The sequence below is a fragment of the Denticeps clupeoides genome, chromosome 4 (genome assembly GCF_900700375.1).
Source record: "Denticeps clupeoides chromosome 4, fDenClu1.1, whole genome shotgun sequence".
Taxonomy (NCBI): Eukaryota; Metazoa; Chordata; class Actinopteri; order Clupeiformes; family Denticipitidae; genus Denticeps; species Denticeps clupeoides.
In genome coordinates this window covers 6100567-6116676 of record NC_041710.1, presented here as the reverse complement: position 1 = coordinate 6116676, position 16110 = coordinate 6100567, and the positions used below count along the sequence as shown (strand labels likewise).

The following is a 16110-nucleotide window of genomic DNA, read 5'->3' as shown; positions in this document are numbered from 1 at the left end:
TCACTCTTACCCAGCATCCATTCAATTGATAAGCAATACGCGACGGGCTCAATACCAAGAATAATTTTAGAATTTCCTGTTAAAGCGTCTCCGCCGCTTTTAGATGAGCAGATCAGACGAGCTGGTAGAATCAGACTATGGTGAAGAAAAGATAATAACAGAAAAGCAACGGAATGCCAAGGTGTTTTCCCACTGCAGTGGCTTCACTCTTTCCATCAGGCTCCAACATGGCTCTGGTTTCATCCAGGGCCTGCCACTTGTCACCCTCTGTCAAGAAATGAAACCACCATTGAGTGGGCGTCTGGTGTCTTCAGGAAAAGACATTTCCACAACAACTGCTTTGCTGCTTCACCAGTTTTTCCATGTTTGCAGCCACAGTCGGCTGATTGACTAATATGAGCGACGTAAACAGGATGTCACCTCTCTGTTTTTGAGCCGTGTTTTGTCATTCTTGTGATGAAATTGCTGAATTACAAAAAATATAAAAATAGACACAGTTACATTTACAGCATTTATCAGACGCCCTTATCCAGAGCGACTTTTCAATCAGTATTTACAGGGACAGTCTCTCTGGAGCAACTCAGGGTTAAGTGTCTTGCTCAGGGACACAATGGTAGTAAGTGGGATTCGAACCCGGGTCTTCTGGTTCATAGGCGAGTGTGTTACCCACTAGGCTACTACCACCCTAGCAACGGAATGCCCATATGATGGACCATCATCAACAACAACACAGCTGAAAACATACATGCACATACACACAAATTTACATTTCCGTAACATTTATCCAGAACATTACAATAAGTATTTACAGGGACAGTTCCCCTGGAGACACACAGGGCTAAGTGTCCTGCTCAGGGACACAATGGTAATAAGTGGGACATGGATCTGGGACTTCTGCTTCATCGTGTGTTACCCACTATGCTACTACCACCCAGTAGTATACATACATTCACACACACAGCAGTTGGAGTAGAATGAACTGCAGCACACGCCTCACAGCTCTAGTTTTGTTATAGCAATGTGGTGGTAGTGAAAGTGTGTGGTTTCAGCATGAGGGAAGTTCATGGGAAAAAAAAACGATTTAACGCAGCATCATCTGCTACATGTGCCTCCCAGTTGTATTTTTTAATCACCAATTCAAGACATAAGGAACGTATCTGTCTTCTTCTGTCTGTGTTGTGGGGATCAGGTTCACATTCGTGCTTTAAGTGTCTAGGCCTAGTCACTGAAGTTTTCTTTCAGACTATAGGCTGAATCCATGAACAGGAAAATGGCCCCTCAAGGTCTTAATAGAGACAATAATGATAATAATAATGATAAGTGGCGATATTTAGCTTTTTATCTTTGGCTAGAGCTAAAATTAGATTTTGGCAGAGGAAATTGGCGTTTATAATACACATTTAAATTTTTTTGCTCTAGATCCTTATGTGTCTATGGGTGTGTGTGTGTGTGTGTGTGTGTGTGTGTGTGTGCCCTTTCTGTACATATGAGAGTGATTTGTTGGTCTGTGGTCTCTGGTAAAAGTGGAAAAAATAACCATTAAAACCATACGCAGAGCTGTCCTTCAATAAGGAATCACTCATTTTCAGCTATTGGTCCCTTGGTTGGGCTTCATGATGATTAGCTGCAATTGCGTGTACCTGCATTTACCTGAATTTATTTATCTCCAGCCTTAATGTCAACTCTGTGCATATATATGCTACATGATGCTGTGGTTAATGAAAGTAGCTTTGTTTGTGTGTGTGTGAGTGTGTGGGTCCCATCACTTTCTAGCTCCTCTCTACTGAGTGAGTGTACCTGATTGTCTGTGTTAGTAGGGAAGTGAAACACAGCATGCACTCCCACATCCCGGTAAGTCTACCTCAGCCGCTGTACTAAATGTCAACCCACAAATCACAAGCTCACACATCCATGTGTCTAGAAGACCCAGTTTTTCCCCCATAAATAATGAAACATCCTTTCACGTTCCAAATGCTCCAGTCTGAATGAGAAGAAGCCAGAGCAATGAGTGGACATTGTCAATGGGGACAGCAACTGCGCTGACTGCTACTCATGCCAGTTTTCCCAGATCACAACTGTTACTCTGGCAGTGAGAAAGAGGTAGCGGGACAGAGCACAGGAGGATATGAAACACCTGCAGCCCAGTTTACTGGCATAAATAGCCCATGCAATGCACATTAGGCCTCCGTTCAGCCGTGCAACAGCTTTCCGCCTACCAATATTTAACAACCAAGCAGTTATAGATTGAAAAATAAAACCTGACCAGATTCTGTCTTGTGGCGTTTTTTTTTTCAGGAGAAATTATTGCTGACTATTACATATGTTCTGGAAAATTCAACAGCTTAATGAATAATGAGCTCAGACCACCTTGAACTGGACAGTTTTTCCCAATGAAGAATGTTAACTGTTCACTGTTTAGGTTCAGTACAATATGCGTACACCTTAGCTGAACACCGCTCCTGTAACATATGGAAGGGAGTTTCACATGTAAAATACACATTTTAATGTCATCAACATGTCCTAGGGAAGGGCGGAAACACTCTTTGAAATGGGTTTCCTCCACGACACTACCACAGAAAGATCTGCGTCTTTCTACTGCAGTCAGAGATCATAACAGGGGAACATGGGAAATGTCTGGTAAGCTTCTAGGACATCTAAATTTTGGCAAATTATTGAAGATGGGCCAGCAGCGGTGGTGGGGGAAACCCAGATGGGTATTCTGTTTTTTTTCACTATTCAGTTATCTTCATTCTCTGTTGAAGGCTATCGCCTAGCCAACAAAATGTCAAACGTGCAAATATATGATGATGATTACTCATTTCAGTTTAAACCTACAAAGTGTGTGTCATCACAATACTCTGCTTTCACCAATTTCTAAATAATCAGAATCAGAATCAGAAAAGCTTTATTTATGCCGGAGGACTAATAGAATAAAGTAAGTACATTATAGTACAATAGAAATACATAAATAAGTCAGTCTGAATAGAGTATAATAAAACTTGAAATAGAATACAATCCGTGTAAAGAAAGCAACCATCGATTAATACTATTGACATAGAAATTTGTTGAGACATTTGTTTCCGAGAGCAGATTGGTACCTGGACCAGGTTAAGTATTTAGCACTGATGTACCTTATCAACAATTTCATTTGAAACATTCATATTTCTATATATAATATATTTATTTATATATTCGTCAGATGCAGCAACTCAGACTCCATGATACTACCACACCCAGCCTACTACCTGCAGACCCAGGTTCAGGAATGGGCTTACTTCACCTACCCTTTACTACATGTGGGAGTGAGGACCAACCAGAAACAAGCACTCATGACAAATACTGACTAGTAGCTTAACAAACGTGTTCCTAATCACAGCAGAGAGACAATTACCTCAAGATCAAAAAAAAAAAGTGAAGTGATTGTCATTGTGATACACAGCTGCACAGCACATGGTGCACACAATGAAATTTGTCCTCTGCATTTAACCCATCACCCTTAGTGAGCAGTGGGCAGCCATGACAGGCGCCCGGGGATCGGGAGTCAAACCGGCAACCTTCTGATTACGGGGGCCACTTCCTTAACCGCTAGGCCACCACTGCCCCAAAAATTGTGTCTAGTATGGGGCTTTCTGTTGTTCAGATGAAGGTTTCTGATACATCCTGGGCCTTCGTGGCAGGTATATCCTTTATTTAAGGTAGTGACTAGCTTGGCTCCAAAAGCTCCAGAGAAATCCCCACACTGAGCTTGAGCAGAGTAGAGCTCCACGGCCGCTACAACAGCCACAGAAGATCTGTCAAGATGTGTTCCACAGCTATATTCCTTTAATAGCTGCACCAGTTTTATTCTTTATTTGCTCTAACAGTCACTTCAATATAGACAATATTTCATATTGATACATGAAAATATGCTCAACTTATTTATGATTTTTCAGATTTTGATGTCATTTGTGAATTTTGTTTTATTAATGGAAAGTTTTTTTAATAATAATGACCCCAAATTTTTCAACTGTAGTGTGAGAAGAGATGATATAAGATGGGCAAAGTAGACATTGTTTCCGGGAGCAGATTGGTACCCGGACCAGGTTAAGCATTCAGCACTGATTTACCTAATCAACAGAGCAACAATGAAACTCATCAACTGAAACAACAACGCAAGCACAAAACCAGCAGCTAGTGGTGATGGTGCGAACACACAATGAGGTAGTTTCAGGTAGCTTGACTATGTCTGTAATGCTGTGGGGAGGGAGGCAAGGAGTTTAATTCAAAACGCAAACACAAACATGCACTGTAAAAAGTAAACACTGGCTAAACATAAAAAATGGAATTAATTATTAATTAATATTTTATCACTGATGTAATTTAAACAAATCAGGTTACAGCAGGTTTTACAGCGTTATTTACATTACATCAATGATAAAATATTAAGTATGACAGATTAATCTATTTTTTTGGTTTAGCCAGTGTTCACTTTTTACAGTGTATGGATGCATTGCAAGTAAACCGTGCCTGTTGTTTGTTTAATGTGTTTTTTCTCATTAAAGTAGCTAAAAAATATTACTTAGCTAAGGTGCCTAATTTAAGCTTATGAGTAAGTAGTATTTTTTACTCTACTATAATGCTACTGACAGCAGGTGTGTTTGGTTTATTCACATTACGGCAATATTAAAATATTAGGTGTGACAGATTTTTAAAGTTTAGCCACTGTTTATACCTCAATATCTGCAACAAAATAGATTAAAGACTCGTTTGTGTATGTGGAAATAAAGTATTATATAATTGTGTCACCATCAACAACCTATTATTAATACTAACAATACAAATTCTAACTCAATGATATTAAAAACGTGGTAATACCCAGGAGGTAAAAGGTACCTACTGTTGTGTTTGAGGACATTGAAACTGAATACTGTAGAGGGTGCATGGGGAAGGGAAAAGAAAAGGGAATTGGAAGTGAGAGAGAAGAAGAAAAAATAAAGACCAACAACGTGGTTTTGACTGTTTGTCTGTCTCCCGTGTGACTTGTTCAAGACACCGATAGAACACCTACCTAACAAGATGACTTTAAAGGGCAGCAGCTTGCTGTCCGTTATCGAGGTGCACCACTGCTGACTCAGTGCTAAGATGAGACACATCAAAGATGGTTTTAAATTCTGGGATATCTCCTGGTCTCAGACTCACTGTGACTTCACCACAGCTCTTCAGACCCAGAGTGACGCATACACTTACCAGAAATCACTTTTTTCATGCATTAAATCTTTAAGAGGTGTCCGGAGACAATAGACTTTTGTTTGGAGGCAGGTATAACCATTGAGTAAGGTCATGACTATGATTAAGTCATTGACTATATTTTATGAACAATGATAAATTCAACCAAATTAAATTCTATTTGAAATATTTAACAACAATAAACAAAAGTGAATACACCCCTTATATCTTTTCTTGGGACAATACTGAAGATATGACACTTTGATACAATGTAAAGTCGTTAGTGTACAGCTTGTATAAGAGAGAAATTAGTGTTGTACTCACTTTTGTTTCCAGCAGTTTAGACATTAGTGGCTGTGTGTTTAGTTATTTCAGAGGACAGCTCATACAAGCTGTACACTGAATTAATTCACATTTGATTTTATAAGGCCATGTTAGTGTCCTATGTGCTCTATTTCTCTATCTCTTGTCCATGCTGGTTTTGAAAGTCATCTAATGAGACTGGGGTTTAAAGGGTCTCTGTATCCCTCTAATATCGGGAATTTGTTAGAATATGTTTTAGACTGTCAAAAGGAAGCTGCAGTATGTTCATCCCACATAGAGCTGTTCTGCTCAAGATACATCACTGACATTTTTTTTCAGATTTTCCCTCTCCACATCCTTGATCAATGTCTGGATGGCTGTGTGGTCAAAATATTCCCTAAGCAGTCAACTGGCCAGTCAATGACAGATGTAATTGTGGTATCATTCAGAACAAACTGGAAACTGGAGGCTAAGCTAGCTCATCATCACCCACTTTATTAGCCTCTTCAGTCATTTACATTTACAGAATTTATCAGACACCCTTATCCAGAGCGATTTACAATCAGTAGTTACAGGGATAGTCCCCCTCTGGAGACACTCAGGGTTCAGTGTCTTCCTCAAGGACACAATGGTAGTATGTGGGGTTTGAACCTGTGACTTTGTGGTGTTCTGGCACATAGGCGAGTGTCTTAGCCACTAGGCCACTATCACCACACCCAGCTCTTATAGTATCCTTATAGTACTGACAATGTAGTGGCTCTGAGATGTTACATGTCAGGCTTGGTTAATGGTCTTTTGCATTGCATGTTCATTGCAAAGTCAATGAGTATGACTGATATTGTACAGCCAGTGGTGATGCCCTTCTCTATTCTATGTCAACTTGATGCTACAGGCCCAGAAGGATCTCTCAAACTGACATTGTTCTACAGTAATAGGTTAAATACAGTAATAACTTTACTTTGATAGGACAAGAACACATTTGTCAAGAACAGACAATCGAAATGAAGGAACAGTGAGTTAATGAGTTAAAAATATTGTCTCTGATACAAATCGTGACATGCAGGAGGTAAAATCTTTTGAACAAAGTTTATGCAGAAATGTAGTTTGATCATTGTTAATTATTTTGTTGATGGAAACAAAATACTCTCTGGATTGATTTAATAACACAATTGCACAATCACTCTTTAATTCAAGGAGCATGTGTTGTGTCATTACAACCCGATTACCATGTAGTTACAGTACCATCTAAAGCCATAGTGGGGGGTGTCATGACCCCCAGCAAAAATCCAATATAAGCCAACATAACTCCCTTGCATTAATAACTTAATCTGTCTTTATTAATTTCCTTTGCCAGCAACACAATAACACGTTTAATCAACTGGTAATGTTACGTACCCCCAGCAGAATCACCCGACCCAATATTTACTACAAATATTTTACTTCAAATATTTTTATACTTGTTATATATAATTTATGTTTAAATATATATTTCTTTCTTTTTTTAAATCTCTTTTTGTAATATTGAGGTCAACAGCAGTTGTATAAGCATTTCACTACATATCATACAAACCATATCGCGTATGACAAATAAAATTTTAACTTGAATTTGAAAATTTGAACCCTTCTTTTTTGAGTTGCCTGGTTTTTTGAAGTGATTAATCATTTGTCACGTCATGGGCTTCCTACACAAAATTGTGTTATGGCATGCACAGCGTTTTATAGTAAAAAAAAAAATCACACCTCTGCTTTACAAAACTCGCTTCGTAAGTGCTGAACTGTGGCTGCTTTGTCGTTTCTGTACTTTTCCAACATGACTGCACACCACTGCACAAAGAAATAAGTCCAAATGAGACATGAATGAGTGAGTTTGGTATGGGGGAACTTGACTGGACCCCGACCTCAACCCAATAGAATACTTCTGGGATAAATTAGAGCTCTTTGCAAATGCTCTTCTGGAAGAATGGTCAAAAGTCCATAAACACACTCCTATATAGAGGAACAGTAGAGTTGTTCTATCAGTTATAATGATAATTAATGAGGATGTGAATTGATCATATGAATATAAATAATTGTTGATAATTAACGTATGTATCTACGTTTGTGACTCTGTCTTTTTGTACTTCTGGGATGGTGTTTTCTGGGGAGGTGCATCTGGGCATGTGCTTGAGTCTTAATTCTTCTTACTCTTTCAGTTTTTCAACCTTTCTGTCATCTTCCTTGGGCTTTGTTTTTCTTGTGTGCCAGTCTTCCTGTGCACCTGTGGTCTAACTTCCTGCTTCTCCACTGTGATCACATCGCCCCTTCAAGCCGCGTTGTGCTCATCACTGTCACTAGCCAAGCGTGTCAGAGAATCACTCATGCAGTCCTGCCCTCCCTTACACACACACACACACACACACACACACACAATACCAGTACTATGAGGGTTGGAAGGAAAATGCATGATAAAAAAATGTAGATAAATCATGGCAAAATGATTGTTTATTTTATTATTAAAATGCAAAATGAAAGAATAAAAAAGAGTAAGCAAATGTGTTATTTAAAATAGATTACACGTGAGAAAAACAGAAAGAGAGACGGGTAGAAGGAAAGACGAGGGTCTTCCCCCTCCCCCTGCCTGACACTGTGACCACAGTTTACCTGAAGACTCAGTGTACCACATTCACACAGTCGCACACATTATCCCTTTCACACAAGCACACAGTGGGGCTGGGCAATATGGCCTAAAATTAATTTTGTATGTTCAGCAACACTTGTGTGACATGCACAGAAGTGATGCATATCATCCAGCACCTGACTGATGAGGTAAAACATTCATAAAACTCTGGAAAATAATTGCTTCAGAAAATAATTAGTAGTGGAAAAATACTTTTTAACTATTTACATGTTACTCAAAATTTGTATGGTATATTGCCCAGTCCTAGTAAAAAAATTAAACATTAAAGACATGAAACTCCACTACTGCTCACAATAAACTGGAGTGGAGTTTCTAACACATATTCTGTGAAATGCATGACCATGTTTGCTTTTTGTCTTCCTTACATGTGAAAGATTAAAAATCAGAATTTGGAAGAAAAATCATCCATCATCTAAATAACATATGGTCGACAGTGATGCCTTGGTACATGCCTCAGCTCAAAATATATTCCCCCAGTCTATCTACATTTATAACAGCATCCAACAGATCTTCCATTCAATCTGTCACGTTGGCAACAAAAGGCACAATTAAAAAATCCAAAAGGTGATTGTTCACGCTCCAAAGTTTGTTGATTGTTCAGAACTAGTCTTTAAAGTGATACGGTGGTCACTCCTGCATGTGTTGGAGGGCACGCTGGTAGTCTTCAGTGGGAGATGGTCCCTGAACTTGTAGGTCAAAACCCCGTAGGTAGTGAGTGCTGGATTGTTGAGCAAAGTACACCAGCTGCCGGGCAAACATTGGTTCCACCTTCAAGAACAAATTGGCAGATTTTTAAAAAGTAGTCATGGAATGAGGACATACAGGGGATACACAGTGATTATATACATGATATATATATATATATCTACACATACACACTCTCAAAACATAAAAGGAACACAAAAATAAGACATCCTAGATCTGAATGAATGAAATATTCTTATTATATAGTTTGTACTTTACATAGTGCTGACGAAAAATTACACAAAAATTATCGATGGAAATCAAATTTATCAAACAATGGAGGAATGGATTTGGAGTAACACTCAAAATTGAAGTGTAAAAACACACTACAGGCTGATCCAGCTTTGACGTAATGTTCTTAAAACAAGTCAAAATGAGGTTCAGTAGTGTGTGGGTGGAAGTAGCCTAGTGGGTAACAGACTCGCTTATGAACCAGAAGACCCAGGTTCGAATCCCGCTAACTACCATTGTGTCCCTGAGCAAGACACTTAACCCTAAATTGCTCCAGGGGGGGACTGTCCCTGTAACTACTGATTGTAAGTCGCTCTGGATAAAGGCGTCTGATAAATGCTGTAAATGTAAATGTAAATGGCCTCCACGTGCCTGTAAGACATCCCTACAATGCCTGGGCATGCTCCTGATGAGGTGGCGGATGGTCTCCCGAGGGATCTCCTCCCTGACCTGGACTAAAGCATCCGCCAGCTCCTGGACAATCTGAGGTGCAACATGGCGTTGGTGGATGGACAGTGACATGATGTCCCAGATGTGCTTAATTGGATTCAGGTCTGGGGAACGGGCCAGCCAGTCTGTAGCATCGATGCCTTCGTCTTGAAGGAACTGCTGACACACTTCAGCCACATGAGGTCTAGCATTGTCTTGCATTAGGAGGAACCCAGAGGTACCTAATGGCAGTTAGGCTACCTCTGGTGAGGACATGGAGGGCTGTCCAGCCCTCCCTCTCCACAGCGCATCCAGACGTCTGTTACATGTGCTCAGTGTGAACCTGCTTTCATCTGTGAAGAGTACAGGGCACCAGTGGCAAATTTGTCAATCAGGCAAACATGCTGCACGGTGTTGGACTGTAAGCACAACCTGCAGCTGTTGACGTCGGGCCCTCATACCACCCTCATGGAGTCTATTTCTGACCATTTGAGCAGACACATGCACATTTGTGGCCTGCTGGAGGTCATTTTGCAGGGCTGTGGCCGTGCTCCTTCTGTTCCTCCTTGCACAAAGGCAGAGGTAGCGGTCCTGCTGCTGGATTATTGTCCTCCTGCCCCACATCTCCTGATGTACTGGTCTGTCTCCTGGTAGCTCCTCCATGCTCTGGAGACTACACTGACAGACACAGCAAACCTACTTGCCACAGCTCGCATTGATGTGCCATGCTGGATGAGCTGCACTACCTGAGTCACATGTTGTAGACTCCATCTCATGCTACCACTAGAGAAAAACCACCGCCAGCATTCAAAAGTGACCAAAACATCAGTAAGAGAGCATAGGAACTGAGAAGTGGTCTGAGGTCACCAGCTGCAGAACCACGCCTTTATTGGGGATGTCTTGCTAATTGCCTATAATTTCCACCTATTTTCTATTCCATTTGTACAGGTGAAGTTGATTGTCAATCAGTGTTGCTTCCTAACTGAATAGTTTGATTTCACAGAAGTGTGACTGACTTGAACTTACATTGTGTTGTTTAAGTGTTCCCTTTATTTTTTGAGTAGTGTGTGAGTGTGTGTGTGTGTGTGTGTGTGTGTGTGTGTGTGTGTGTGTGTATTTATATATATAAGAATCATGATGTCCATTCCATGCCTGTGGGTGCCCTCACCTGTGCTGTGATCATCTTTCTCTGGCGCAGAGGGTCAGGATATTCATCACCAAAGCACAGGACCACCTGGTACCTTGGTAAGTTCCTGCCATGGTGGGCGTACCCCTGGAGTTCTGTAACCAAAATGCAGTAAAAATGAAGAAAAAACATTTCCAAAGCATTTTCAAGTGGGCCGAATTTGACAAATTTGACATTTCAGAGGAAGGAGGTGTGAAGCAAAAATGCTCCGCTTAAAGCCACAAATTTCTCTTGAAATGCATTAATATGTGGGCTTCATTAAAGGGGTCCCTTGAAGCATTGGGGAAAGTCTGTGGTGGTGGCTTACATGTGACATTAGAAATTATCTGTGAGTGTGGTGAACCACCAAAGGTGAATGGGGGTGGACCAGCAGGCGAGCACTGAGAAAATGTTAGTCCGTTAAGCCAATATGACCACAGCATGTGAATCAGTTTTAGCATCAGTTTACAGGAACCATTGTAATTACTAGAAAAAGGAAAAAAAGACTCTTACATATATGCAAATCAGATGACAATTATCACTGTTGACATAACCGGCCTCATCCTAACAGTCACTAGCCACACCCGAGCCTTCTCTTGCTCAGCAACATCCTGCTTCTCATCTCAAAAGCCGTGCTATGACTCCCTGCCCTGCCCTCGGGGGTCCACATCTTTCTTCATAATCAATAATAATTCCACATAATTCATGGGCATGCAAGAGAACAGCCAGATTCAATTAAGAAATGTAGATTGGACAGGATAACCCAAGTTAGCCTAGTGGCTAAGACACTTAACAGCCAGGGTTAAGCAAGACACTGAACCCTGAGTGTCTCCAGGGGGACTGTCGCTGTAACTACTGATTGTAAGTCCCTCTGAATTAGGGCATCTGATAGGTGGCAGAAATGTAAATGCAACTGCACACTCACCTGTAAGAAACTGCTGTGTGTCAAACAGCTTGCACGTCTGCTCCTTCTCCAGCTTGTTGGGTTTGTCGGCATACGGTGCTAGTGGACCCTCCCAGTACACACGCCCCTGGCACAGGCGCTTGGCATACAGGCCGTCTTGTGCCATCCAGAGCAGCACTCCACGGTCCAGGACATTGGGCAGCTTCTCCGCACCACGTCGCTGTGACTGCGGGTACGGGAACGGGAACAACACCGGCTCCGCCCCACCGTACAAGCGGTCATCTGCACAGGGTGATGATGAGGGTGAGGAGGACGAGGACGGGGTGGAGGAGATGCGGCAGCCATCCGGGCTAGTGGTGGTCACCTCCTTCACCAAAGACTCTCGGTAGAAAAGGGACACGTGCAGTCGGCAGTCTGGGAGGAGAGGAAAACGTATTCAAATTCATTTTTGCTCATGTGGCTTACAGAAAGTGAAGTAATTGTCATTGTGATACACTGCAGCACAGCAAACAAATGAAATGGCACCTTGGCGGATCGGGATTCGAACCAGCAACCTTCTGATTACGGGGTCGCTTCCTTAACCGCTAGATCACCACTGCCCCATAAATCATCAGGATTAAGGAAGTAGTGTGTGTGAGAGCTGTTTATAAAAATACTACAAAAAAGGGTAACTAGTTTCTCTTCTTTAAGATACAGATGAATAGCAAAGTGGTCTTGTTTTATCTATTTTTAGGACGCCTTTGACTTTACACTTGAAAACAGGCCCCGCTCTAAGCGTGTAGCACCCGTTATCTTTGGTCTAACAAAGTCTTAACGAACAAGTGTTAAAGACCCAAATGTACAAACCAACCGTTAGCATACACACTGGTGAGTGTGCTTTAGGATCAATGTGTGTGTGCGTGTTTCACCTGAGATCGCCATGGCCTCTGCGGTCCTCATGCTGGGGTCCACTGTGAAGGGAGAAGGATGTGTTTCTGTGGGTGAACAGGTATAGAACGACCCAGATATCTGATAACCTGTAAAAAAAAAAAGGATAATTAATTAGTGATTAATCATTGTGAAGCAGTACAGCACAGCACACGCAATGAAATGTGTCCGCTGCATTTAACCCATAACCTTAGTGAGCAGTGTGCAGCCATGAAAGGCACCCAGGGAGTAGTGTGTAGGGACAGTGCGTTGCTCAATGTGAATAATTATGTGATGTCAAATGCCCCAGTTTTTGATTTTATAGAGATATGCAAATCCAACACAATATAATGCATCTTCATGGACGTTGATATAAGAGTTAATCTGAGCCCCTAGTGAATAGGAATTCATATGAGACACTGTTATAGAAACTGAGCATGAGCAATCTTCCCGTCAGTCTTCGCTTCAGATCTACTTGTGACATTTGCATGTCCCCCAAAGATGAATGAGCGGGATTTTTCTACACGCCCACAGATGGCAGCCACAATGGTGGTTAGAAGCTCAAGAGAAGCATCAGTAGAACAGCAGAGCAGATGATTTTGTGTAGATAATAGCATGATTATGTTAAGGTACTTAGAACACGATGACCACTGATTAAAATGAAATAAGCAGCCAGCAGCCTCAAATGCAGCCATAACAGAAAATTCCATCTAGCTGATGGGATCACCTTCAATAAACCACCAATAGTTTCTCAGGGTCCTAAGTCTGTATTGTCACTGTTTAATTAAAAGAGAGTTTGTTTGGCTCGTGCAATGGCTGAGTAAAACACTGATTTCAGTGTTGAACGGTGTCTTTTGAAGAAGCTCCTGTTTTGGATCAAATGATCTGTTTTGAAGCTCCTTTTTTGTGTATCATGCGTATAATGAACTAGGAGCAAATGAATAATTGGCAGGGGTCTTACTGTTGTCACAGGAGCCCCAGGTGAGGGAACGTGGTGGCGGGTAAGGGCACTGGCCATACGGCAATTCAGCATGAGGAGGCTGCTGATGTGGCTGCTCGGGAGCGAAGTCCCTCCAGTCCCTCCTGTCCTGGGTCAGCATGTAGCTAGGGACCTGCAGAGGACCGGGATTTGGTTTCCTGCTCCGGCATTCCACGCTCGACACGTGGCATTTACCCAAACGCTGAAGGACACTGTATCGTAAAAACTCACCGTCTGAAGTGGTGGGTATGGAGAGTGCATGGTGTAGTTCAGAGAGCTCACGTGAGGAGAGCTCTCCTCTAAACTGCTCACCTTGGCACCTGGAAGGAACAGAGGCAGTTCAGACGTGCGTCAGGGGAACCCCTGCCCCCACGATGAAACTGGAGGCTCGCTGGCAAAAAGAGGCACGACCTCGAATCTCCACCAGACAAAAAGTGCAACATTTACAGCATTTATCAGACGTCCTTATCCAGAGCGACTTACAATCAGTAGTTACAGTCCCCCCCTGGAGCAACTCAGGGTTAAGTGTCTTGCTCAGGGACACAATGGTAGTAAGTGGGATTTGAACCTGGGTCTTCTGGTTCATAGGCGAGAGTGTTACCCACTAGGCTACTGCCACCCTGCAACATCTGCTGAACCAAAATCGCACATCCAACATGTAACCTGCACGCTCTCTGCACGGATTGTTGTAAAGCATAGATGCACAGCATGCATTTATTCACATGCATATTTACATGCATGTGCAGCTACACTCACACAAGGTCTCACAAGGTCAACGTGCCATTGGCCTGGTGGATGGGGTGAAGAGTGCGTATCGTGGAACAGCGGGTGCATGACTCAGGTTCCCCGTCTCGGCGCAGGCTGCTGAGCAGCAGGTGCGAAAGTGGCTCCCTCACATTCACCCAAAGAGGGTGGACCTGGCTTGGTTATGCAAGCTTCAGAGAGTGCGTGAATGCGCTTCGTGCATGGTAACCGATGGCCTCTAAAAAAAGCCCGCTGGCTTTTAGCACACCAAGTGGCTTCCTCAACGCTTCCTGCTTCATCAGACTAGAGGCCAAACCAGACAGCAAGCGTAAGAGCGAGACTAAAGTCGCGGGGGAGGGTGAGGGGGTTCTCGAGCCACTTTTTGTCTGTGGCTTTCACCGATCCAGCAAATCGTCATGAAATTTACCGACATCGAGTGGTTCTAAAACCGCACTACTCCATCCCCGTAACCGTGCGTGGCGTCGGTGGGATTTCATTTGTACCTCTTTTGGCCCCTTCAGGTATAATTCTGTAGACTTTGTATGGGTCCGATATGTCAAGTTGGCTCCTATCCACCAGCTCGTCAAAGTCATTGCTCTTGTTGAGAGCGCATCGTAGTCTCGTCTTCCACGTTGGGGGGTCGGGTTTGTCGACCCCCTCCCTGTATTTCCCCTTGAACAAGGCCCAGGCCTGATGGCAGAGAGCAGTCGCGTTAACAGAGACAAGAACATTCTCAAATCACATTTTGAAAGCATCTGCGTGGCTACAAGGGTGAACCTCCCAGGAGGCGGTAAATGCACACAACACCTTGAAGAGCGCCGCATCCTCTTCTCGGTTGTAGTCCTGCTTGCCCGCGTGTTTCCAGGGTATCCTGAAAATGGTTTTCTCATCATTCTCCCACACCAGACCGGGGTAGTTCCCGCTGTCAATCTGATCAATCAGCCACTGTCTAAGTTTCCCATTGCCACAACTGACTGTCATGCCGCAGTCGTCATCTAAGTTCATTTCTGTTAAACAAATGCATGCAAGGACGAGCACCGGGTGATTTGACAGGCACATGCATTGCTTACATGCACAGAGAGGGATGTACTGATATAAAAAAAAAAAAAAGCAACAAGAACAACATCAGCAATAAATGTAATTTTTTTTTAAATTAAAAGGTGAATGGGTTTAGGTCTGGGACTAGGCAGGTGTGAAAGTGCAGCACGGAGGGGACTCACCTCTGAAAGTCCGCCAAGGAGGGGAAGGGGGCGTCCAGCACCGTGCCGCCGCCTGCACGGCTCTTATGAAGTCGGCTGTGGGAGGGGCGTCTCGCCCGGGAAACCCCTGCGGCGGCCGAGCGCACCGCCAGTGGAACGATGAGCAAAATCTCCCCACGCTCGTCACGGGGGAAAAGTCTTCCGACGTCCCTTATTTACTGACAATTTGGTTTTGTTTTTTTTTTGTTGTTTTTTGTTTGTTTTTTTTACATTGAATTAAAAGGCGTCATGACTTCATTTGAGTTAATTGCATAATCCTGTTTTGCTTTATAATTTTACTGCTCTTAGGAATTTTTTGTTTTGTATTTTATTGTTTTTACTATTAATCATAAGAATGCGATGCGAAATTATGCATCGATTAACAGTTCAGCGTCTTATCTGAGACGGACGCATCGGGCTGCGTCACCTGGTGGGCAGTTGGGGGTATCGCATCACGTGTCTTTCCCTCGCTGAGAACAGGTCGTTTAAAGGACACGTGACAGACACTGGTCCCCACGAGCATGTGTGGTCCCCATCAGCATGTGTGCACGTAGAGACAATAACTGACTAATTTAACCAAGTCTT

General features: G+C 42.7%; 1 protein-coding gene across 1 annotated transcript; it reads right to left on the bottom strand.

Annotated features, from left to right (window-relative positions):
• Positions 1 to 7971: 7971 nt before the first annotated feature.
• On the bottom strand, positions 7972 to 15546 carry irf4a (interferon regulatory factor 4a). Its single transcript, XM_028976638.1, has 9 exons — positions 15508 to 15546; positions 15095 to 15294; positions 14791 to 14977; positions 13775 to 13863; positions 13526 to 13676; positions 12567 to 12674; positions 11680 to 12072; positions 10758 to 10870; positions 7972 to 8953 (listed from the first exon to the last, which is right to left on the bottom strand). Exons 2-9 carry the CDS (start codon positions 15290 to 15292, stop codon positions 8813 to 8815), a joined length of 1380 nt encoding a protein of 459 aa, XP_028832471.1. The 5' UTR covers positions 15293 to 15294; positions 15508 to 15546; the 3' UTR covers positions 7972 to 8812.
• Between the last annotated feature and the right edge of the window lie 564 nt (positions 15547 to 16110).

What these genes read in the sequence shown, in the direction of transcription:
- irf4a (XM_028976638.1), bottom strand. Translation starts at nt 15,292, where the DNA reads ATGAACTTAGATGACGACTGCGGCATGACAGTCAGTTGTGGCAATGGG. An exon ending in AGGATGCGGCGCTCTTCAAG is followed by an intron (nt 14,978 to 15,094) that starts GTGTTGTGTGCA and finishes CTCTGCCATCAG; the next exon opens with GCCTGGGCCTTGTTCAAGGG. An exon ending in AGAGGCCATGGCGATCTCAG is followed by an intron (nt 12,073 to 12,566) that starts GTGAAACACGCA and finishes CTCTCCTCCCAG; the next exon opens with ACTGCCGACTGCACGTGTCC.